Source organism: Neoarius graeffei, chromosome 17, assembly GCF_027579695.1.
Source record: "Neoarius graeffei isolate fNeoGra1 chromosome 17, fNeoGra1.pri, whole genome shotgun sequence".
NCBI lineage: Eukaryota > Metazoa > Chordata > Actinopteri > Siluriformes > Ariidae > Neoarius > Neoarius graeffei.
The window spans coordinates 68561716-68587731 of NC_083585.1; the positions used below are offsets into that span (position 1 = coordinate 68561716).

The window sequence follows — 26016 nt, forward strand, 5'->3', positions numbered from 1 at the left end:
TGGAGTCTCCTCCTACTCAACTAGTCATTAATCCTGTTCCAGCCGAGTGTCATCATTAATTGACTGCGTTCATGTTTTGGTGGTCATTTTGAGAGATGTTTGAAATAGATATTTGTTCAAGCTAATTGTTGTTAATTGTGTGTGAGAGTAGTGTAATGCCAATAGCTGCAAGCCTCATTCATGGCAACTAATCAACAGGGAGGGACCCATCGTTTTAATGTATGCATTTAAATGAGCAATACATTTGTCTCAACAAATAGGGCAAAATTTGTCTTGTGAAAAGGTGAAGTTGAAAAGTTTTAACATTAACCACAAGCACTACACATTTTAATTTCTTCTTAAAGTTGCCTTGTGTCTAACATTGCTAGAGCAGATGTTGATTTTTTTCTTCTCGATATCCACACAAGAAGTATGTGTACATTTGTGAAACACTGTCATGTTTTATTGTTTAATGTCCAGTCTTTCTTTTTAGTCTTGAGTATTACAGTATGTGCTTGTTGCTTAGGTTACTTTTATTTTGAAAGAATTTAGTTTCCTTGTAGTGTATCAGTGTCGCTACTCTCAGAAAGATGAAGTCAGATGAAAATACAAAATAAAAGTTGCTCTGAACAACAAATGACAAGTTAGATCCTCAAACCATCTCTAAAACTTATATTCCATGAGTCTCAAAGTGGCTTTTCTTGTTGGATAGAAAGTGAAATATCATGAATATATATAATATTAATGATATTATTTGCTCTATGTGAATATTGGTAAACATGTCCTGATGTCTCCACTTAAACAAAAGTGGGAATGATTAGCAACTTTTGAATGTATTGAAGGCTCAGGGTGGGATATTTATTTTCTTTATAGATTTCTACCCAAGCACCCCAAGGGTTTTTCTTAGTTCCATTTTCCCAAATGGAGGGATCTTCTGGCCAAACCAATTTTCTGCCCAAGATGAGGGTTCTTTTACTCAGTGTGAAAGTTCTTTGGTGTGAGAAGAAGATCCCCAATTATAGTCAGGGTTCTTTGTGTGAAACTTAAGGTCCTCAGAGACCTCAGCATTATTCTGCTTAAGGTGAGGGGCCTTCTGGCCAAACTGGGCATTTTTTTGTCTAAGATGAGGTTTTTTTTTCACCCAGTCTGAAGGTACCTCCAACCTAGCTAAGGACTGTCTCTGCCCAAATCAGTATTCTTTCTGTAAAGCGTTTTTCATCATGGGTTCTTTGACCCAAACTCAGGGTTGTACCATCTGAACTGTGGGTCCTTACATGGTTTATCTGCCCAAGCTGGGATCCACTGAGTGTTTTATAAAAAAAAAAAATCACTTCATGTTAAATACTGACATTCTTTTGTTGAAGGAATAGTAATAAAATCATGTTAATTATTAAACTGTGCTTCAATTTATCTGAGGACTGCAAATTCATTGTGCACGCGCTCATGTTTTTATAGCCTACTGAGGACCAAAAGTCCCCACAAGGAGAGTAAAAGTTGACAATTTCGACCTTGTGCAGATGTTTGCATGGTCCCCACAAGGAAATTGTTGTTGTTGTTAACAAAATAAACAAAATAAAAGACCCAAAAAGTTTCCTTTCCATTTCTGAAGTGAAGATGAAGGTTAAATTTTTGGTGCAGGTACAGCATTAATTAACTGCATTAATAATTCTGTCATTGGAAGTTCCTCACAAAGATAGTAAAAAAAAAGCTTTGTGTGTAATCTGTGTAGACCTTTGAACAAGTTGCTCATTGACAGATTGTAGAGTATGCATGCTCAAAGACACACATACACACACAATAATGAAGATACATACCAACTGCTGCTCGTACAAAGGAACACCGAGACAGTGTGTGGACTATGGATGTTTTTCAGAAATGGAGGGGTAGTTGGTGTTTTCCCACTACGCTGTTGTGTTTTTATGGATTTTTCAGCTCGGTGAAGCCTATAGAGCCATTTCTCACCAGTTACATGACTGGACCTGATAAAAACCTCACCATTGAGCAGGTACATCACAAATAACATTGTTAATATTGGACCACATCTACAACCCTGATTCCAAAAAAGTTGGGACAAAGTACAAATTGTAAATAAAAACGGAATGCAATGATGTGGAAGTTTCAAAATTCCATATTTTATTCAGAATAGAACATAGATGACATATCAAATGTTTAAACTGAGAAAATGTATCATTTAAAGAGAAAAATTAGGTGATTTTAAATTTCATGACAACAACACATCTCAAAAAGTTGGGACAAGGCCATGTTTCCCACTGTGAGACATCCCCTTTTCTCTTTACAACAGTCTGTAAACGTCTGGGGACTGAGGAGACAAGTTGCTCAAGTTTAGGGATAGGAATGTTAACCCATTCTTGTCTAATGTAGGATTCTAGTTACTCAACTGTCTTAGGTCTTTTTTGTCGTATCTTCCATTTTATGATGCGCCAAATGTTTTCTATGGGTGAAAGATCTGGACTGCAGGCTGGCCAGTTCAGTACCCGGACCCTTCTTCTACGCAGCCATGATGCTGTAATTGATGCAGTATGTGGTTTGGCATTGTCATGTTGGAAAATGCAAGGTCTTCCCTGAAAGAGACGTCGTCTGGATGGGAGCATATGCTGCTCTAGAACCTGGATATACCTTTCAGCATTGATGGTGTCTTTCCAGATGTGTAAGCTGCCCATGCCACACGCACTAATGTAACCCCATACCATCAGAGATGCAGGCTTCTGAACTGAGCGCTGGTAACAACTTGGGTCGTCCTTCTCCTCTTTAGTCCGAATGACACGGCGTCCCTGATTTCCATAAAGAACTTCAAATTTTGATTCGTCTGACCACAGAACAGTTTTCCACTTTGCCACAGTCCATTTTAAATGAGCCTTGGCCCAGAGAAGACGTCTGCGCTTCTGGATCATGTTTAGATACGGCTTCTTCTTTGAACTATAGAGTTTTAGCTGGCAACGGCGGATGGCACGGTGAATTGTGTTCACAGATAATGTTCTCTGGAAATATTCCTGAGCCCATTTTGTGATTTCCAATACAGAAGCATGCCTGTATGTGATGCAGTGCCGTCTAAGGGCCCGAAGATCACGGGCACCCAGTATGGTTTTCCGGCCTTGACCCTTACGCACAGAGATTCTTCCAGATTCTCTGAATCTTTTGATGATATTATGCACTGTAGATGATGATATGTTCAAACTCTTTGCAATTTTACACTGTCGAACTCCTTTCTGATATTGCTCCACTATTTGTCGGCGCAGAATTAGGGGGATTGGTGATCCTCTTCCCATCTTTACTTCTGAGAGCCGCTGCCACTCCAAGATGCTCTTTTTATACCCAGTCATGTTAATGACCTATTGCCAATTGACCTAATGAGTTGCAATTTGGTCCTCCAGCTGTTCCTTTTTTGTACCTTTAACTTTTCACGCCTCTTATTGCCCCTGTCCCAACTTTTTTGAGATGTGTTGCTGCCATGAAATTTCAAATGAGCCAATATTTGGCATGAAATTTCAAAATGTCTCACTTTCGACATTTGATATGTTGTTTATGTTCTATTGTGAATACAATATCAGTTTTTGAGATTTGTAAATTATTGCATTCCTTTTTTATTTACAATTTGTACTTTGTCCCAACTTTTTTGGAATCGGGGTTGTATCAAGTTGGATGCAAACAGATTTCATAAATTGGTCATCTGAGCATTTGCACAAAGATTGGCTTCAGATCATATTTCCTATGAGTTACTGCACCTTTAAATATGGATGTGCAATGTGCTAAGTGACTGATCTAGTATGTCTCTGTGGTAATTTCCCTGTGGGTGGGTGGAGCACAGAGGACGGCAGGACAGAGATCAGGTGAAAACAAGGCTTTTATTGCCACACTTTTCAGTTTAACAATATGTGTCGGACGCACAGAGACACACACATCAGCGTCTCGTCCAGGGATGAGCTCCTTCCGCTCTCGCTCTCCCTCCTGATATAGGGCGCGGTCACTGGGAAGACACACAAACACAGGTTAATTGCTCTCAGGTGTAGTGATTCTGCCACTTACCTTCCCTGACTCCGCCCTCCTGTCACAGACCGGCGCTTGACCACGCCCCCGCTGCCACATACCCCCACCACCCGACTCAGGCCGGGCGGCCGTCCGGCCTGCAGCCGACTCCCCCCCCCTTGACGGGAGAGGAAGTCCGCCATGACCATCTGCGCCCCCGGCCTGTGGACCACCTTGAAATTAAAGGGTTGGAGCGCCAGATACCAACGGGTGATCCGCGCGTTGGCATCTTTCATGCGGTGGAGCCACTGGAGGGGCGCGTGGTCCGAACAGAGGGTGAAAGGGCGCCCCAGCCCTCTGTCCGACGCATCGGTCTGCAACATAAAAGGGAGAGAAAAGTCAGGGGAGTGTAGAAGTGGCCCCCCACACAGTGCAGCCTTTACCTCTGAGAAAGCCCGCTGGCACTGCTCCGTCCACTGGACCGGATCTGGTGCCCCCTTTTTCGTGAGATCAGTCAGCGGGCCGGTGACGTCCGAATAATTAGGTATAAACCTACGATAATAGCCAGCCAGCCCCAGGAACTGTCTCACCCCCTTTTTGGTCTTGGGCCTCAGGCAGGCCACAATTGCTGCCGTCTTATTAATTTGGGGACGCACCTGCCCGTTGCCCAAGTGGAAGCCCAGATACCGTACTTCCACCCGCCCAATCACACACTTCTTTGGGTTGGCTGTGAGCCCCGCTCGCCTCAGCGACCTAAGGACGGCCCTCAGATGTTCGAGGTGCCGCTGCCAGTCATTGCTATAGATGATTATGTCATCTAAATACGCTGCCGCATACGTGGCGTGAGGGCGGAGGACTCTGTCCATCAGCCGCTGAAATGTCGCGGGCGCCCCAAACAGCCCAAACGGAAGGGTGACGAATTGGTGTAAACCAAACGGTGTGGAAAAGGCCGTTTTTTCTCGGGATAGTGGAGTCAAGGGGATCTGCCAATATCCCTTCGTCAAATCCAGTGTCGAATAAAAGCGAGCAGTGCCGAGTCGATCGAGTAACTCATCAATACGAGGCATTGGGTACGCGTCGAATTTAGACACTGCGTTGACTTTTCTATAGTCCACACAGAACCGGACCAACCCGTCGGCCTTGGGTACCAAGACCACCGGGCTGCTCCAGTCACTGTGGGACTCCTCGACGATGCCCATATCGAGCATGGTCTGAAGTTCTTCCCGAACCACCTTTTTTTTGTGTTCGGGTAGCCTGTAAGGGCGGCTACGCACTACCACCCCCGGGGGTGTCTCTATGAGGTTAGTGCGACTGGGCAGGGGTGAGAACACATCCGAAAACTCGGTCTGCAACTGGGCGACCTCCGTGAGTTGGGTCGGGGAGAGGTGGTCTCCACAGGGGACCGGAGAGGTACGTGATGCCAATGTTCCTTTTTGAACCTCCGGCCCCAGCTCCGCCTTCTCCGGAACTACCGACACCAACGCCACGGGGACCTCCTCGTTCCAGAGATTAAGTAGATTGAGGTGGTAAATCTGTAGCGCCCCACCCCTGTCCATTTGCCTCACCTCATAGTCGACATCCCCGACTCACCGTGTGACCTCAAAGGGTCCTTGCCACTTGGCGATCAATTTGGAGCTCGACGTGGGCAACAGTACGAGTACCTTATCTCCCGGAGTGAACTCTCTAAGGCGCGTACCCTTGTTGTACAGGCGGGCTTGCCGTTCCTGGGCCTGCCGCAAATTCTCCTGAGTTAGGTGGGTGAGCGTGTGGAGTTTTGCGTGCAGGTCCATAACGTACTGAATTTCGTTCTTACTTTGTGAAGGTCCCTCCTCCCAATTTTCCCGCAGCACGTCCAGGATGCCGCGCGGCTTACGCCCATATAATAATTCGAACGGGGAGAACCCCGTGGAGGCTTGGGGGACCTCTCGCACTGAGAACAGCAAGGGTTCGAGCCACTTATCCCAATTACATGCGTCCTCACTTACGAATTTCTTAATAATATTTTTGAGGGTGCGGTTGAATCGTTCTACTAAACCGTCCGTTTGTGGGTGATACACGCTGGTGCGGATCGGCTTAATCCCCAATAACCCATACAGTTCGCGCAGTGTTCGTGACAAACGTAGTGCCTTGATCAGTCAGAATCTCTTTCGGGATTACAACTCGGGAGATGACGTGGAAGAGTGCCTCTGCAATACTGCGTGCTGAGATATTGCGCAGAGGCACTGCTTCCGGGTATCGCGTTGCATAGTCCACCAGAACTAATATAAAGCAGTACGCTCGTGCTGACCGATCTAATGGCCCGACGAGATCCATCCCAATTCTCTCAAACGGGGTCTCGATTAACGGTAGAGGGCGCAAAGGCGCTTTTGGAATGGCCGCTGGGTTTACTAACTGGCATTCGCGGCATGCCGTACACCACCTACAGACATTGCCGCGAATCCCCGGCCAATAGAATTGGGCCATTATTCGGGCTAGTGTTTTATCCTGCCCCAAGTGTCCAGCCATGGGATTAAAGTGAGCCGCCTGGAATACCAATTCCCGGCGGCTTTTCGGATTTAAAAGCTGCGTTACTCGCTCTTTAGTTTGAGTGTCCTGCGTCACTTGGTATAATCTATCCTTCATAATCGTGAAGTAGGGGAAGGATGGGGTGGCATTCGGCGGGAGCGTTTGACCATCGATTACTCTCACTTGGTCAAACACATGCCGCAGAGTCTCGTCTCGCGACTGCTCTAATGGGAAATCCGCGAGGGATTCCCCAATAGAGAGAGGAGGAGCCAGCGGCTCCTCACTCTGACGCGGAGATGACGTAGACGGCTCTGTGACAGCTGCTCCCGCCAAAGCGGCACCGGGACCTCCCCCTGTCAAATGGCAGGACCCACTCTCTACTAGGCGTGTCATTAAACCCCGAAATCCTGGCCAATCAGTCCCCAAAATTAATGAGTGGGTAAGGCGAGGATTAACCGCCGCCTTCACTATAAATTTTTCCCCTCTGAAAATAATGTGGACCAACACCAAAGGGTAGCGGTGAACATCCCTGTGCACACACAACACCTTCACCCCTTGTGCTCCCCCCAATGCCTTGTTTTGAACCAGGCTTTGGCGAATTGAGGTCTGATTACAACCAGAATCCACCAACGCCTGATATGTAGCCCCTTGGTTACTCACTGGTATGCGATACGCTCCGGCCCGATCGAGGGCGGCCTCTGGCGCGTCGGGGATCCGAACCACCGCGCCCACTTCCATTGCTGTGCACTGCTGTTGAAGGTGGCCCGGCTCCCCGCAGCGCCAGCAAACCGGCCCGGGCTTTCCCTCTGCACCGGTGATCTGGGGCTCACTCACCTGAGGTGGGGGAGAGACAGACACAGAAGGGAGAAATGGGAGGGCACCGCGGGTGCGGCGGGCCGGCTGGGGTGGTGCCGGCCCCCGCCTCCGCGGTGGGGGAATGGGGCGAGGACGGGACACAGGAGGAGGGGGAGAGAGAGAGAGAGAAGAAGAGAGAAGAGACGATGCCATCTGCTGTCCTGCCGCCGGGACAGCCGCCAGATGATCCTCCGCCAGCTCGACTGCCTGATCCAGCGACGCCGGGCGGTGGCACTGGACCCACTCCGCGGTTCTGGCTGGTAAGCGGGCGATGAACTGTTCCAGTACCACCTGGTCGATGATTCCCTCGGCGTCGCGATTGTTGGCCCTCAACCACCGCCAGCAGGCGTCCCGGAGCTGCTGGCCGAACGCGAACGGCCGGCCGACTTCCTCCAGTCGCAGCGCGCGGAAGCACTGGCGCTGTTGCTCTGGTGTGCGCCCCATGCGCTGGAGGACGGCCCGGCGGAGGTCCGCGTAGGCCAGCCGGCGGTCGGCGGGGAGCTGTAGCGCGGCCAGCTGTGCCTCTCCCGTGAGCAGGGGGAGGAGGCGCGCCGCGCGCTGCTCCATCGGCCACCCTGAGGCTTCGGTGACCTGTTCAAACAACGTGATGAATGCCTCGGGGTCATCCTGCAGGCCCATCTTGCTGACAATGAGGGGAGATGGGCCCGCGGCCGGAGCGCTGGTGGACCCCGCCGACGCGAGGAGATGCCGGAAGGCCTCGCGATCTTCCTGCTGGGCCAGCACCAGGGCTTCGAAGCGCCGCTCCTGCTCCTTTCAGAGCGTGACGAGCACCTGGTGCTGGCTTTGCTGAGTCGTGGCAAGGGCGTGGACCAGATCAGCGAACGGGGAGGATTCCATGGGGCTGCTGGTTTGGTGCTCCACTGTCCCGGGTTTCAGCACCACTGTAGTAATTTCCCTGTGGGTGGGTGGAGCACAGAGGACGGCAAGACAGAGATCAGGTGAAAACAAGGCTTTTATTGCCACACTTTTCAGTTTAACAATATGTGTCAGACGCACAGAGACACACACATCAGTGTCTCATCCAGGGATGAGCTCCTTCCGCTCTCGCTCTCCCTCCTGATATAGGGCGCGGTCACTGGGAAGACACACAAACACAGGTTAATTGCTCTCAGGTGTAGTGATTCTGCCACTTACCTTCCCTGACTCCGCCCTCCTGTCACAGACCGACGCTTGACCATGCCCCCGCTGCCACAGTCTCAAGTTGTGATGTACCATACACAGGCCCGCCGACAGGGGGGGACAAACGGGTATGTTGTCCCGGGCCCAGGAATGGGGGGGGGGGGGGGGGGCCAGAACTGGGCTCTCATGAAGTTGCGATTATTTTATTTCATTTCAAAATGTGTTGATTTGGGGGAGAAATGTGCTATATTTGCATTCAATAAATGATTTCTAGATCTTTTGCCTTTATTGTCTTTGAAAAAGGCGTCAAGAACCCTCTACCACCCCTAATGCAAAAATGGTTTGGTCTGACTCTTTGATTAAGGGGAAAAAACGACATCATTTGATCATAGCGCTTCGACAATCAGCGTGCGTGCCATTTGCCAACATGCACAAGTCAGGAGCACAGAAAAGAAAAGAGAGGAAGAAACCAAGAGACTCAGGGGCTCACTGCATAAATATTTTAAAAAAGATTGGGATGATGCAGCAGGTACTAGCAAAGGCAGTGGGGCAGCTGAGCCAGGTAAGACACAGCCAACTTTTTCCAGCCCCGTAAAGTAACCCCAACCAAGGCACGCGCGGCACGCAATTCATGTTACAAACGAGGGGAGAGCAAGTCACACTGAACACCATATCAAACGCACAGGGCATTGAATCATTTCATAACCACAACGGCTTAATAACATTGTGTTTCATATACTGTATCTGATTGAAGCTAAGAATATTCACATTAGCCCGCAATCATATCCCGCCGTTTCTCGAGCGGTGTGTTCTTCTCTGCTTTTCACACTGGACAGTACGCACGCACGCACAACAAAAGTCCGGCGCATTGCATTTCGCACCTGAATAGCTGCAGACTAAGGAAATGTTAAAATGTTAAAACTGTAAAAATGTTGAAATGCTAAAATGAAATGGTTGTTGACCGGTTGAATGGTTTTTGAATACCTGTCATTTAAGGGTTGGAGTGAGTAGAGACTGGGATAAGCAGTGATGGGAATAACGGTGTTAGAAATAAACGGCGTTACTTTTTTTAGTAACGAGTAATATAACTAATTACTTTTTACATCGTTATAACGCCGTTCCCGTTACTTACAATAAAATACTCTGCGTTACTTTATTAAAGCTGTTCTCATCTGGCACGCTGCTCGTTCAGCCTTTCTTTACTCTGCTTTCGTGTGGGGCGGGGAGACGCGAGACAACGGCACAGTAAGCCAATCAGAGTAGATTTTGACAGCATACGTAGGTAGGCCACGCCTACTGCACTACTGCGTGCTCTTTCAATCGGAAGACCCAGCGATGGCGAGCGGTCAGCCCAGCACTGCGCTTTCACACTGGAAATACAGCCAGGACTTTTCATTACTTGAAATAAAAGTCAAAAATGTCTACGTGCAATGCACATTATGTCGAGGAACAAAGCGTTTGTCCTCGTCAGTGGCCAGTAATTAGTAACATAATTTTAATAACTACAAAAATATATTACATTTGATAGATGTCTTATCTCACATTGTCCCACAAACATATTAATATAGTGTAGATAACATTACTAATTGGTTCTGTTAAGTGTCCATTTCAGTCATTAAACACATTTAACATTCACTTTTATTATGATTACACCAATTGAATTTGATTTTTTTTTTTTTTGAGGGGGAACAAAATGTAACGGAATAATTACTTTCCCTGGTAATTAGTTACTTTTATCACAAAGTAACTCCGTTACTAACTCAGTTACTTTTTGGGAAAAGTAACTAGTAACTATAACTAATTACTTTTTGAAAGTCACGTGCCCAACACTGGGGATAATAGAGGTGGGTGTGTTATAATAGATAATGGGGGGGGGGGTTTGTTAGGGGGGGCCCATTCAGAGCATTTTGTCCCGGGCCCAGCCAAAGCTGTCAGCGGCCCTGACCATACACTCCCTGATGTTCGCTGCGTCAGTGTTGACTTTCTGTGACAACCTCCTGCTTTTCCGAAACAGAGTCAGGGAGGACACATTGGTGTGTAAAAATTTGTGGCCGACTGTCACTGAGACACTTTGAAAAACACCAGATTCCCTTGGTGATGTTCTTGGTGTCCACGATCACCTGGGTTTAGTAAATCTAGATTTGTTTCCCCCTCTGTTTTCATGTCAAACCAGTTTTTTTTTCACTTCTGTTAATTCACCTTTTGTGTCATTCAGCTCCAGATTTCGACCTTTTCAAAGGGTACTCACACTGTTATATCAATAATACAGATTTTAGCGACACAGACAAATCAAAATTCTACATCTGAAAGTCTTGTTTTGCTGTTTACTCATCATTTTAGCTCTATGCGCTTTGGCGTTTTGGAATTTTGTTTGCATCACCAGATGTCAATCAGCTGATCCATGCACTTGCCTAGTAATGTAGAGGTGATTAGCATTCATTAACATATGCACATGAGCACAAAAAAAAAATCAGCATTTCTGAAACTTTTGTAAATCCAGCAGAAATATTTAGTACAGTTTGGCTTACACAAACTTTTACATACAACTTTACTAAAATATTGACAAATGAAACCCATTAATGCCAACACTATTAATAACGATGGATGGTCTTTTTGTTTAGTTGAAGTTATTCAGCACCTTCCTATCTTTGTGCGTTTTTTTAAACAATTGATCATTTACATATGTGAACAGAAAGTTAGTGGAATTTATTCCTGTAAGAAAAACATTTTGGTCCAGAGGTTAAAAGAAATAGAAGATCCAATATAGACTGCTTTTAATCATATTAAGGTACTGAAAACCTTCCAAATTGTTTATCTAAGAAATACAGAGATTATAGAGTAAATATGTACTTATAAAATATAGAACTGGTACAGTATCTTTTGTGCATAAGAAAGGTTCCAGGGAAAGGTCGTCATATCAAGGACATATCAAGTCCATTAAGGCAAGAACCACAAGATCATTGATGGGCAATACCAGGCCAGGACTAGGGACAAGGTCAGGGCCACAGGCAAACATGGGGAAAAGGTCAAGGTTAGGAGAGCCATATACTGATATAGATGAAAAGAATCAGGGCCAGGGGCCAACATAGGGGACAATTTTTCAAGCTAGTGGCTGACATGTGAGAGGAGAGAAGGATTAGGTCCACAGACTGATGCTTGCAATGTGGATCATGGCCAGGATACAGCATGGGGGACAAGGGTCAAGGCCAGAGATTGATAGGGCAGACAATGTTCAGATGGCAGAGCCTGACTCATAAGGAGGAAAAGAATTGGGATCATAGACTGAGACAGTGAACAGAGAACAGAACCATGTATGAACACAGGCAACAAGTATCAGGACCCAGAACAAACACTGGGGACAAGGATCAATGCCATAGATTGATAGGGCAGACAAGGATCAGAGGGCAGAGAAGGACTGATATGGAAGAAAAGAATCAGGTATTGATGTGGTGGACAAGGTTCAAGGCCATGAACCAACTTTGGGGACAATGGTCAAGTACAGGAATTTATAAAACTGACAAGGATCAGGGCTGGGTACTGGCCCAGGGTTCAGGGATAGAGTACACACTGCAAAAATTATATCTTAGCAAGTGAAAATATCTTGAAAATAGTTGAAACGATCTAGCATTTCCTATTAGAAGAATACAAGACACCAATTCTGAGATTATTAAACCTAGTTCTAGATTGCAACCAACTTATTCTAAGATGCCTTATCAAGTAAAAATATCTGTCCATGCAGCAAGATAATTTCACTAGTATTAAATAATTTTCTCCTCAAATTCAGTTTTCAATTTTTTTGCAGTGCATACATTTGGATATGCCAGTGAGGAAGTTTGGCTTATGGGTGCATGGTACATATTGGGGATCAAAACTTTTACACTTCATGAAGGAGAAGCTCAAAATAGGGACTTTGATCAGATCAGAAGGTGATAAAATGTCAAGTGTGATTTGTTGATCTTGAATTAGTTTGAATTTCTGTGACATTGGCGTGGGATGTGGTGGGAGGCTATTAGATAATTTTTTTTTAGTTTCACAAAGTACAAACAGATCTTATTTGTTTAATTGGTATTTTAATCCTGAACCCCTCTTTAATTCCTTTCACTCAGGTAACCAATCAGATTTTTCCAGTGTGGACATACTCATACCTGGCTGTGCTACTTCCTGTGTTCCTACTCACAGACTGGCTGCGCTACAAACCTGTGATTATGGTCCAGTGCTGCGCCCTATTCTTAACCACGGCAATGTTGCTATGGTTACAGAGTGTGGGGTCGATGCAAGCAATGCAGTTCACTTACAGTGTGGTGACAGCATGTGAGGTGGCATATTTCTCCTACATTTACAGCTTGGTTGATTTGCAGTTTTACCTCAAAGCCACATCCTTCTGTCGCGCTGCTCAGCTCATCGGCTACACTGTTGGTTCTGTCGCTGGACAAATCCTGTTATCACTCAAAATAATGTCATACTACTACATACTGGTGTCCACGTTAGTGCTCATCTCCATTTCCTTCATTGCTGCACTCCTCCTCCCAATGCCCAGCACCAGCATGTTCTTCCACCAGAGTAAAAGGGGTCAGAAAGAAGGAGATTTGAATCAGGTGGAAGACTGCAGTGAGAAAGGAAAGACAGTAGAAACAGGAAAAGTTGAAACAAGCTGTAACAATCACAGGGTAGAGTTTATCGAGAATAACCAGCAGGACTCACAGGTAGCTCAGGAGGAGATTCTGGAAGAGTCTGGAGCAGATGCAGAAAAAACAGGTGAAACAAATACATAGTCAAGGCACTTGTTCACCATAACTGTTCACATAAATCACCCACATTTCCTGTAGGTTGTAGTGAAACTATGATGCAACTCTGGTTGGATTTCCGATGTTGCTTCTCCTCCACTGAAATGCTGATCTGGTCCGTGTGGTGGGCAATGGCAACCTGTGGCTACAATCAGACTGTGAACTATGTTCAAGCGCTGTGGGAAACTGTGGAGCCAAGCAAGAATGACACGCTCTATAACGGAGGAGTAGAGGCTGTTTCCAACCTGTTTGGTGAGCATCAATATCCTATTCCCCCATATACAGTACCAGGAACATGGTCAGGGAGCTCTGCTGGACATTGAGTACTTGCTCAAGTGTTGTTGAAGTTGCAATAGAAACTAAATTCTGGACTGACTATTCTGTTAACGTTTGCTGTGAAAGAGAGTTTACGTATTTAATTTACATGTCATGCTAAATATCTTGATTTTGTGCTCAGGTGCAGCTTCAGCATACGGCGTTGGGTTTAGCCGTGTTAATTGGTCTCACTGGGGTGAACTGGCTCTAGGTTCTCTCTCCGCCCTCAGCAGTGCAGCACTGTATATCATGGTCTTCATTTCCAACATCTGGATCTGTTATGGTGGCTACATTGTCTTTAAAAGCCTCTATATGCTGCTCATTACCATCGCCATGTAAGATTGGGTAGATTTTATTTAAAGAAATAATTTTTTTTATAAATAACCTGAAGAACACTGAACTTGTGCCACAACTACACACCAAAAATTTATGGCAATGGCACTTAAATTACAACCCCATATCAGAAAAGATTGGGAGGTATAGAAAATACAAGTAAAAAGAAAGCAGTGATTTGTAAATGTACTTTGACTTGTATTTCATTGCAGACAGAATGAACTCAAGATATTTCATGTTTTGTTGGTCAACTTCATTTCATTTGTTAATAGACATCTTTTCATGCATTTCAGATCTGCAACACATTCCAAAAAAAGTTGGGACGGGGCAATTTAGGGCTAGTAATGAGGTAAAACAATTAAAAAATGATGTGATTTGAAACAGGTAATGTCAACAGGTGACTGTAATCATGATTTGGTACAAAATCAGTATCCAGGAAAGGCTGAGTTTTTGAGGAGTAAAGATGGGCTAAGGATCTCCAGTTCATCAACAATTGCATGAGAAAATTATTGAAATGTTTAAAAACAAAGAAAGACAGGAAGGGATTTGGATATTTCACCCTCTAAAGTGCATAATATTGTTAAACAATTCAAGGCATCTGGAGGAATTTCAGTGTGTAAAGTGCAAGGGCTCAAGCCCAATCTGAACCCCCATGATCTCCGATCCCTCAGACAGCACTGCACCAAGAACCATCATTCATCTGTAGCTGATAGAACCACATGGGCTTGGGATTACTTTGGTAAACCTTTATCAATCTACAATACAGAGTTACATCCACAAACATCAGTTAAAACTTTACTGTGCAAAAAGGAAGCCTTATGTGTCCAGAAGCGCTGTTGACTTCTCTGGGCTTGGAGGCATCTGGGATGGACCATCACACAGTGGAAATGTGTATTGTGGTCAGATGAATCAGTATTCCAGGTCTTTTTTGGAAGAAATGGATGCCATGTGCACCAGACCAAAGACTAAAAGGCCCATCCAGACTGTTAGCAGGAACAAGTCCAAAAGCCAGGGTGTGTCATGGTATGGGGTTGTGTCAGATCCCTTGATAAAGGTAACTTACACTTCTGTGATGCAGCATGAATGCAGAAAAGTACACTGAGATTTTGGAGCGACATCTGTTGCCTTCAAGACGACGTCTTTTCCAGGGAGATTTCAACAAGACAATGCAAAACCACATTCTGCTCACATTGTCAGTAATGGTGAGGTGGTGGATGGATGTAAGTGCAGGAAGAGTTTATTATAAAACACAATAAGCAGGCATACAATCCAAATCGTCAGGCAGAATCAGAAACAGGAGACAGGTAAGGGTTATGTGAGGCAAAAATGGACTAGAGAAGGCAGAGACAAAAGGCAGAATGCAAAATACAAATCAGACTCAAAAACCAGGAAGACAACATAACAAACAAAGGCTCGGTAAGGTTAGACATAAGGCACTGAGCACATTACTTTGTAACGTCTGTATGTGTTCAACATCTTTATAAGCGTGAGCGCTGTTTGCTGAATACTTTCCTGCAGGCAATATATTGGAGTTTTTAAAGAAATTAATGGAATTGACAAACATTTGAAATATTTTAGTGCTGGTGATGTATTCAGTGCTGGTGATGTACATCACGTCATTTGTTTACCTGGGATCAGAAGTCGCCAACAATGGCAATCTCCTCACTGAGATCAATAGGCAATGTGGACTGGCAGCAGGCATCATGAGAAGCCTTTGGAGACCACTCTGGAGATGAAATGGCATCTCCCAATGCACCAAGCTATGGGTCTACAATGCTGTGGTTTTGTCTATGCTGCTCTACGGTGCCAAGACCTGGCCTCTCAGCAAGATCTTGGCCACCCATGTCCTCAGCTTTGAGACCCGTGCCCTCAGGACCATTGAGGGGGTGCATTGGTATGACTGTGTCTCCAATGAGGAACTCTGCCAGAGGGCTAACCAATCAAATATCCTCTGCACCATCGCACAGCACCATGTGCGCTGCACAGATGACCACCCCACAAGAGCCATTTACAAGTTTGATCCGCCCGTGGTGGGATGGAGATGCCCTCACGGCTGACCACACGCCCATTGGAACAATGTCATTTGTCAAGACCTCCAACAGATCAGTTTGAGGCTGGAGGATGTCCCAGCACTCAGCCAAGACCATGAGAGATGGAGGAGTTCAGTGGCACTGGTGAGCTCAATGCCATGCTGGCATGAGGTTTAGGAGGAGGAGGATGTATTTTGAAATATTCCCATGTTCCTGCCAGGCTACACAAACAGAATTTAAAGAGCCTGTGTTTTTCACAGAGACACACTCATGTCTACCTTTAATTGACCAGTTGTAAAATTCCTCTGTGGTCAGGTTGTATTATTATGCTGTGTGCTAGAACACATCTGACACTCTCAGTTATTAAATGGTTTCTCTGGTTGGTTACATTATAGATGATCTGCTGTGCGATGGTGCAGAGGATATTTGGTTGGTTAGTCCTCTGACGGACCTCCTTGTTGGAGACACAGTTATACCAACACGCCCCCTCAATGGTCCTGAGGGCATGGGTCTCGAAGCTGAGGACATGGGTGGCCAAGTTCTTGGGTTCTCAAGAGTTTTCTGGTTTAATTCCTGAACTTATTGGAGTATATCAGTAATTGTGTGTGTGTGTGTGTGTGTGTGTGTGTGTGTGTGTGTGTGTGTGTGTGTGTCTGTGTGTATCAGGTTCCAGATTGCTGCTGGTTTGTCTGTAGAGCGCTATGCACTTGTTTTTGGAGTCAACACCTTTACTGCACTTGTTCTGCAGACGATCCTCACATTCATCGTTGTGGACAGCAGGGGACTCGGCCTGGATGTCATCACACAGGTGTGGTACATTAAATTGGTCAAATACAAACCACATTAATGAGCTGAGTGCTCACAATTCTTTCTAACTGAGGGAAATATAGGGAAGGTTCACTGGCCAGTTTGCAGAGGACAGAATCAGCGCAGGAAGAACACTGGCTGAAATTATGTTGTCGACTTCTGAACTGGGGCGGCACAGTGGTGTAGTGGTTTGCGCTGTCGCCTCACAGCAAGAAGGTCTGGGTTCGAGCCCCACGGCCGGCAAGGGCCTTTCTGTGTGGAGTTTGCATGTTCTCCCCGTGGGTTTCCTCCGGGTGCTCCGGTTTCCCCCACAGTCCAAAGACATGCAGGTTAGGTTAACTGGTGACTCTAAATTGAGCGTAGGTGTGAATGTGAGTGTGAATGGTTGTCTGTGTCTATGTGTCAGTCCTGTGATGACCTGGCGACTTGTCCAGGGTGTACCCCGCCTTTCGCCCGTAGTCAGCTGGGATAGGATCCAGCTTGCCTGCGACCCTGTAGAACAGGATAAAGCAGCTAGAGATGAGATGAGACTTCTGAACTGTACACGCTGTGGGTGGATCAGGAAACAGTTGCTCAGGTTGCTCTTTCAAAATCAGGCATGCTAATATGGCTTCATCTAGTGGTGCTTCTGTATATGACATTGAATACCGATAAGCTTTTGATGATCAGGAAAATTTTCTGATTATCAATGCATTAAAAAGGCATCAGTCCAAAGCCTAATGTACACCACTATCTTACCTGACTGAATGAGAAGAAAACCACAGCATCCCAAGCATGCTACTCCTTGGAGGACACCAACCATTGTAGATGGTTCCAGCTGTAGACCAAAGGATGAAGAGAGAGAGAGAGACTTGATTGATAGTAGCGAATGCCAAGGGAGAAAAGCACTATACCCCATGGGAATGAAACATCAAGGATTTCATGAGTGCCTGTCAGCTGTCGTAATGTCCCTTGACAACTCACCTCACCAGACAACCAGCCTGTTTACCTATAACTATGCCACAGACCTTAGCATCCATGAAGGAGAGCCACATCCATACATGGGAACCATACCAAGCTGAAGATTGAAATCGGTTCATTAAAAGGATGGGTTCTTCCCATAGTTCTTATCAGATACCTGTTAGTAGTCTGAGAACACTGTAGTGTAGAGTTCTTTAGCCCATCAGCAGCTGTTTAGATAGCAGTAAACTAATGTTTGTTCATGAGGAATCTTTCTGCAGCCATGCATGTTGGACAGACCAATCGTGTGCCATTTCAGGTCACTAAGCATGTGAAGTGGAGAAGAAGCCTGCTCAGATCTGTATTTAGGTTGAAGAGAAGTTGTGAAAAGTGTAATAACAATTCTCCTAATTTGGTGTTTTTGTTTTACAGTTTATTATTTATGGCTCATATTTCTGCCTTATTGCTGTGATCTTCTTCGCAAGAGGTGCATACACACTGTACCTGCAGAGGGCAACACAGAGAGCAATAGAGGCAGATACACACAGTGATGGAGAACAAGCATGCACGTATTCAGTGAAACTCTGAACGATTCAGCTGCAGTTCCTCAGCGATGCGGATCAGAGGTGCTGTATTTACAGTGTGATAGATAGAGGCATTGGGTTTTTTAAATGAACCTAAATTATTATGAAAAGATATTTATATATTTCTGGAAAAGTATTCAAACTGAACTGATATTCATACTAAAATAATTTGGAATAAACAGTCTCAATCATCTACAATGTATATGTGCCCAAATCCAGAATCCAGGGACACATGTCGGCCCGGGGGCATTTTGAGTTATTGACAGATTCAGAAAGTACAGTTTCTAAGCTTTCCAATGATGCCTTCCATGTAGAGATCTGACAATATTTGAAGAATGTGTGGCCTTTTGAAAGTGTATACTTCTTAAAACAGAAAAGGGAGAAAATCGCCCTCAAAGTTTTCCATCTCAGCTACTCTGGGTGCAGGGCGGGCACATAATGGTGCTCATTTGCATGATATTAAGGAAAGCCCTACCCCCTACGAGCTAGCATGATACTACTTTCATGTAAACAAAGATCACCACGTCAATTTTCCTTCCATGCAAAGTATGCCCAACACAATTATGAAGTACAAAAATAAGTCCTAAAGTATACTTTAACGTTTTGTGGTTGAAAAATTACTCACACCGTAAGAAAGAAAGATAGCACGATGATGACACAACTAACACAACGCTAGTTTCATGTAAAGCCTCGGTCACAACCGGCCATACGCGCTGCTACGGCCGGTCTACATGCAAAAAATGCAAGAAACACATGGAGGGCGCGTGTGAAACGCACGAGAGCGCGCATGTGATGTGCTGATTTTCGAGCCGCAGACCGGCCGCAGAGGTTCTTTGTCATGTCAAACAAACTCTACAGGCGCTTACGTTTTTTTCAGGTTGCAAGACAAACTTACGGCCAACATGTGTCTTTCTCCGTGAACAAAAAAAAAAAAACGCAGCGATTTGGGAAATGCCAAAACTTGCACGGCCAAAAAATCGTACGTCCGGTTGTGACCTAGGCTTAACCAAACCACAACACTCTCCGTTACATGCAAAAATAACCACACAGCCTTAGATTAATAAACTTACCCCATCAGAAAGAGAAACGGCGCCTTGCACACATCAATGCCTCCGATGGAATGTAATCCTAGCTTCCTTTTGGTTGCGTTTTTTTTGCTAGAAATGGTTATCTCCGATGTAAATACCGTGTGTCTGTTTGCTTCGCGGTGTTTAAGCTCCTCTGCGCTCTGTTTAGTAACTCATTCCATAGTGAAATCACACGCCTGTATGCAGCTTAAGTAGCCACGAGCTCAGCTCGTATCATACAGCTGATTTGCGAAAAAAACAAAACAAAACACTTAAATCATCATGTGAATGGCCCATATGGTAATTTACCCACACCCCCCAGCAGGCTACAGTCCTGACAAAAACGAGACAATTTGCAACAAAAAATGTATGCTTTTCCAACAAAACAATCTATTATCTGAAATACTGATTGCATTCTTCAAGATCTCAACTTGCACATGATGGAAAAAAACAAAAATCACAAATTTCGAAAAAAAATGCTTCTTTTGCGATTATCTCGGATTCGTTTCGGCCGACATGCGTCCCTGGATTCGGTGAGGCGTCACATATGTAAGTTACAGTATGTGCTATAGGACAAATAAATGATATTCATATATATTGTATAGAATGTCTTTGTATGCCGTAACATTACAATTTCCCTTCACTGCAACTAAGAGGCCTAAATCAGTGTGACAATGTTCCTGTGCACAAAGCGAGCTCCATGAAGACATGGTGTGTGAAGGCTGGAGTGAAGAACTCGAGTGTCCTGTACAGAGCCCTGACTGAACTCAACCCCACTGAACACCTTAGGGATGAACTGGAAGATCAGGACCTGATCTCACTAATGCTCTTGTAGCTGAATGAACTTAAATCCCCACAGCCACGCCCCAAAATCTAGTGGAAAGGCTTCCCAGAAGAGAAGACTCAAACTTATTGTAACAGCAAAGGGGGAATAAATCTGGAATGAGATGTTCAACAAGCATTTATGGGTGTGATGGTCAGGTGTAATGTCCCAATGTGGTGGCTCTCGCTCAGCTGTTGATGTGTCTAATAACCGGAGATCAATCGCAAATGTGTCACTTAGGTAGAAACATCAACTGGAAAAATATGTCAAAAAGAAAGTAATAATAGGAACACAAGCTTTATTCCAAAAGGACCTTGTTTCTACTTCCCATGTAGTCACAACGTGGAACAAATCTGTACAGAACATCTGTTAGAAAAAAGTTTGGACTCGACCCAACAAATTTCTGCTGAATGAAATCTCTTTCAAGCTTGTTCATGATTTTTTTATCCAATTAAAAATTACATTCCTCAAGATTTAAACTGGACGTTGTTGTAAACTGCACATTTTGTGACTCCTATCCAGAGACTTCCACCCATTTGGCAGCTCTGGTTTCTTTGTGAATTTTGTTGACAGAGACTTTCAGCTCGACTTTGAGAATGTTTTGTTTGGCTTCACTGCTTTTGTTAAAGAAAGCCATGATATATATTTTTTGTGTATTTTAATTATGCTAATGATAAGATACTTCATTCACAGGTGCAAAGATTCCAAATGAAACCCATATTGTCAGTAACAATACAGTAAAGATCTCTCCACCATAAAGAACTTCTTTCTTCTGCTCCCGTTAGGGGTCGTCACAGTGGATCTGTACCTCATATTTGATTTGCCATATTTTTTACACCGGATCTCCTTCTTGACACAACCCTCCCCAGTCTATCCGGGCTTGGGACCAGCACTAAGTATGTACTGACTTTTACAACCCCAGTGGCTGGGGATTTTACCCAATCTGTAGGTCTCTTAACTGTGGGGGAAAACTGGAGCACCCAGAGGAAACCCACGCAGACACGGGGAGAACATGCAAACTCCACATAGAAAGGCCCCTGTCGGTTACTGGGTTTGAACCCAGAACCTTCTTGGTATTTTTTGTGCTACATTGCATGTTTTATGCACCGTAATACCATTTTTCTTCATTTTGCTTCCCCCCTGGTGGTGAGTGTTACATGTTGCATTGTTAAATATTATACTTGTTAATGATTTAAGTAGCAGTGCTCGAAAAACCTCATGTCCGATTGTCCAAGATGACTAAAGTCTGTGCAAGGATGAGTAAAACTTAATGGTAATCATCTGATCGGATAACAAAAGTTAGCCCTGGTGAAAAATAAATGTGCTAAGTGTACTAAAATTTAGCATACTTTTGTGTACTTGAAGCCACACTAATCACCAATATACTTCAAGTGTGTTTATGATTAGTTAACTTGAGGCATGCTATTTTGGAACAACTAATTTTGTACTAAATATATTTTAATTGTAATTAAATCGTAGAAAAGTGCAACTTGAAGTGTATTTAGTGTACTTTTATGTGCTAAATTACACATAACTTTCACTTAAAGTATATTTTAGTATAATATATTTCTATAAAGGCGGCACGGTGGTGTAGTGGTTAGCGCTGTCGCCTCACAGCAAGAAGGTCCAGGTTTGAGCCCCGTGGCCGGCGAGGGCCTTTCTGTGTGGAGTTTGCATGTTCTCCCCGTGTCCGCGTGGGTTTCCTCCGGGTGCTCCGGTTTCCCCCACAGTCCAAAGACATGCAGGTTAGGTTAACTGGTGACTCTAAATTGAGCGTAGGTGTGAATGTGAGTGTGAATGGTTGTCTGTGTCTATGTGTCAGCCCTGTGATGACCTGGCGACTTGTCCAGGGTGAACCCCGCCTTTCACCCGTAGTCAGCTGGGATAGGATCCAGCTCACCTGCGACCCTGTAGAACAGGATAAAGCGGCTACAGATAATGAGATGAGATGAGTTTTTCCTGCCTTAGTTGATTTATTTCCATTTCACATACTTGCAGCTGTTGTAAAGTTCAGTGTGTGTGTGTGTGTGTAGAACTCTCTTGAACTGTAGGTTCATTTCTACACTCTGGTTCCACGGTGACATTTTGCACAGGACTGGGTTCCTTTGATGACAAAAACAAAGCTCCAGCATTATTATTATACTCATTCAAAACTCTCCACAGCTTAATATACCCTAAATTATTCATTCCTCTTCTACTAGAACTTCTTTCTTTCTGAATGTGTCTGCATATATTGGTGTTATGGTTTTGTGGATTTATCATAATTATGCTTCACCTATAAAAAAAAAAAAAATCAACTGCATTCTGTCCTCTCCAAAATAAAATGAAGCTCCGGGCAAGTGGAATTGTTTTTCAGGCGAGTATGTTTTGGGTGCTGCTCGCCCACTGGGCAAATAAGGCTGGGAGATTTTTTTTCAAGGACTGATTAGTAAGATAAATAAAAGAAAGTGGCAAAAGTGGTATATTTAACAGTTATTCCATGAAATTGAGTTGTACATGAGCTGATAGCCGATGAGTTGTGTAGCACCGAGTTGTCTATAATCCATGTACAATGAGACTGAGTGGAATAACTGTTTTATTCTATTCACATTCACTGGATTTTGAGAAACAGAGCATTTTTATTTTTTTGAAAATTCGATAAATAAAAACTTTATACAAAATGTCTGACAAAATCATTTCTGCTTAGAATGTAAACAAACCGGCAAAATGACAGAAGCAATTTGTGAAAAATGCAAAAATAATGATTCTTGAACAATTAAAAAGCTAAGTTCTTATCATCAAATACTTGTATTCCATATTGTGTTGCTTTTTTGAGGGGGAGGGTCTTCTTTTTTTTTTAGCCTGGCAAACCAATTTAAAGGGGCATTACTGCCACCGACTGGGCTGGAGTGTGGAACAGGAGATATTTGTGGGGGGAGACTATATTATTTTAGCTATTTCTGTTTCTTTGAAATGTTTGATAACAATTTTTGGGGTTTTGTTTTCGAGTAGGGTTTTTATTTCGTCCTCGGTTGGTTCAGCAACATGCTCCACCATTTTGTTTTTCTCTACTCACGGTATATGAGCTGATAGCCTAGTAATAGAGTAGCCAATCAGAACAGGCAATTGCTCATATCCAGTGAACGTGGATAGAATAAAGGTATTTATACACCATCTATGAACCACATCGCTTTTGCTCTCCTGCCTCTGGTCATAAATATGGAAGCTACAGTAAAAAAAAATAAAAAGTCATGTGACTGAAGCACTGTACATAAACAATATTTTAAACAGTAATGCACAGTTAAACATGTCAGCACAGCATACTGGAAGTTCTAGAAGAAGTGGCACTCAGTGGGCCAAGCTGCCACTGTTGGGCCCTTGAGCCAGGTCCTTAAACATCTCTGCTCCAGGGGGTGCTGTATCATGGCTAACCCTGACCTCTGACCCCAACCTCCTAACAAGCTTGAGTATGCAAAGAAAATAATTTCACTGTGATAGATAGACAGATAGGGAAAGACTCAAATACAAACCTTTGATGATGGTTTGTCTCTATACAAAAAATAACTGTAAACAAACTTGAAGGGTACCTGTACAGCATTAAAACATGATCAATATTGATAGTACAAGTCCTAATTATAATAATACACATGAGTGCAGCCACATGATTAACGATCATAACAACTTTAAGTGCTTAAAATTGCAAAAGCACATCAAGTTTTATTGCACATGGGCAACCAATATGGCGTCCAGGATGTGATGTCATGTCGTAGATAGCCAGGTACTGGAAGTTAAGTGTAGCCGATGTAAACGTACCTGTTAGCCTGGATTTAGTCAGACGATCTTCAAGTCAGTATGGAGAGCAGAGAAACCAAATATCTGTATGAACCTCAGAAAAAGGACCGCAGGCGAGCTGGATCCTTTCCCAGCTGACTATGGCTGAGAGGCGGGGTTCACCCTGGACAAGTCACCAGATCATCACAGGGCGACACACAGAGACACACAACCATTCACACTCACATTCACACCTCCGGTCAATTTAGAGTCACCAGTTAACCTAACCTGCATGTCTTTGGACTGTGGGGGAAACCGGAGTACCCGGAGGAAACCCACGCGGACACGGGGAGAACATGCAAACTCCGCACAGAAGGCTCCCATCAACCGCTGGGCTCGCACCCAGAACCTTCTTGCTGTGAGGTGACAGTGCGAACCACTACACCACCGTGCTGTCCTAGCGAATTATCACATGTTTCTATTGATGGAATCAGTGGTACTTTACAAGTGCAAAGTTGGGAAAGCAGGAAAAAGGGTTCGGCAGCGATCTGGTGCTGTGTGCCAAGCGGAAAACTGACACTGAATATATTTGTTGTAAAGAACACAAACTTTTATGCAACATAATACAGGCACAGTTATTGAATTGTTTCACAAAGACATAAAAAGACACATTAGGGTCCAGTGGGTGGGCTAAATCATACCGTTTAGGCTTGGGCTTGATTTGTGACTGGACAACTTTATGCTGTAACATTACAATTTCCCTTCAGTGGAACTAAGAAGCCCAAACCTGTTCCAGCATGATGATGGCCCTGTGCACAAATCGAGCTCCATGAAGACATGGTGTGTTAAGAGTGAAGTGAAGAACTTGAGTGTCCTGCACAGAGCCCTGACTGAACTCAACCCCACTGAACACCTTCAGGATGAACTGGAACACTGACTGCACCCCAGACCTCCTCACCCAACATCAGTGCCTCATCTCACTAATGCTGAATGAACACAAAACCCCACAGCCACATATTGTGTACTTAGGTGAGAGAAAAGGGTGAGAAGATGGACACACAAACAGAAATGTTAGGATTATGGTTGTGTAAGAAAATTTCCACCTCTCCTTGTTTTCAAAGGATATGGAGAGCTCTTCCCAGCTTCTCCATAACTGGAACACTGCACTAAATTTCTAATTTGTTCCATCATTTCTTTAATTTTTTAAATCCCATAATAATAAGTAAGGGATTGGTTTCATAATTTCCTTCCCTCTTTAAAATCTCACAGTAAGGGTTGGCAGCAAGTGGCATTGCCAGCTCACAGCTCCAGAGTCCCTGGTTTGATCCTGATCCAGAGAACATATGAAACACCACTGTCTGTAGAGTTTGTCCCCCAACCACCTACTCTCCCCTGTGTCCTCATGGGTCTCCTCTGAGTTTTTCAGTTCCCTCCCACATCCCAAAAACATGCCAGTTGGTGGATTTGCTATGCTAAATTGCCCCTAGGTGTGAATGAGCATGTGAATGTATGTGCATATTCTGGAGTCGTGTTAAGAACTGACATCCCATCCAGGGTTTATTCCCACCTCGCTCCCAGTGTTCCTTGGATTGGCTCCAGATCAAACAGGATAAAGCGTCTACTGAAGATGAATATGAAAAATAAGTGAGTAAATGCTAAAAACCTGAATGAACAACATTTATAATTAAAACACTACATGAGTGTCATGTTGGAGCAGAAACAATGCCAGCTGAATATCTTAAAATCAACAATCAAAGTCCAAGACAACACGAGTACAAACACTATTCTTCGTGTGCATGTGATGTCACGCTTATTTTCCAAACCAGAAGTCGGCCATGGTAGATGATAACAACAACCAAGATAATGGCTCTTCATGTGTGATCTGCTGAAATGCTTCATGGTTTTCTTTTAATTTTGTTGCCTTTGAAGAAAGACAGTGCTGACTTTGTATGGGGGATATAATTGCGGTAATAATGCTACTCGTGACAAAGAGAAACAGTTCTTCAGAATTCCCAACATAATTAAAAATGCCGACAAAACAGATGAAGAGCTGTCCAGAGAATGCCGTGCATACGCTGTGGTTCAAAAACATACACTGTAAGGACTTAACTAAGGAAAAAG

The 26016-nt window shown here is 44.3% G+C and overlaps 2 protein-coding genes across 2 annotated transcripts in view; one reads left to right on the forward strand and one right to left on the reverse strand.

The window, feature by feature from the left end:
• LOC132864475 (NLR family CARD domain-containing protein 3-like) overlaps window positions 1-26016 on the reverse strand; it is a 1256659-nt gene that overhangs the window by 878741 nt on the left and 351902 nt on the right. The gene's annotated exons all lie outside the window — the stretch shown is intronic.
• Window positions 1838-18259, forward strand: slc19a3a (solute carrier family 19 member 3a). Its single transcript, XM_060897903.1, has 6 exons — window positions 1838-1984; window positions 12570-13218; window positions 13290-13499; window positions 13705-13897; window positions 16592-16733; window positions 18104-18259. The coding sequence occupies exons 1-6, from the start codon at window positions 1838-1840 to the stop codon at window positions 18257-18259; spliced, it is 1497 nt and encodes a 498-aa protein (XP_060753886.1).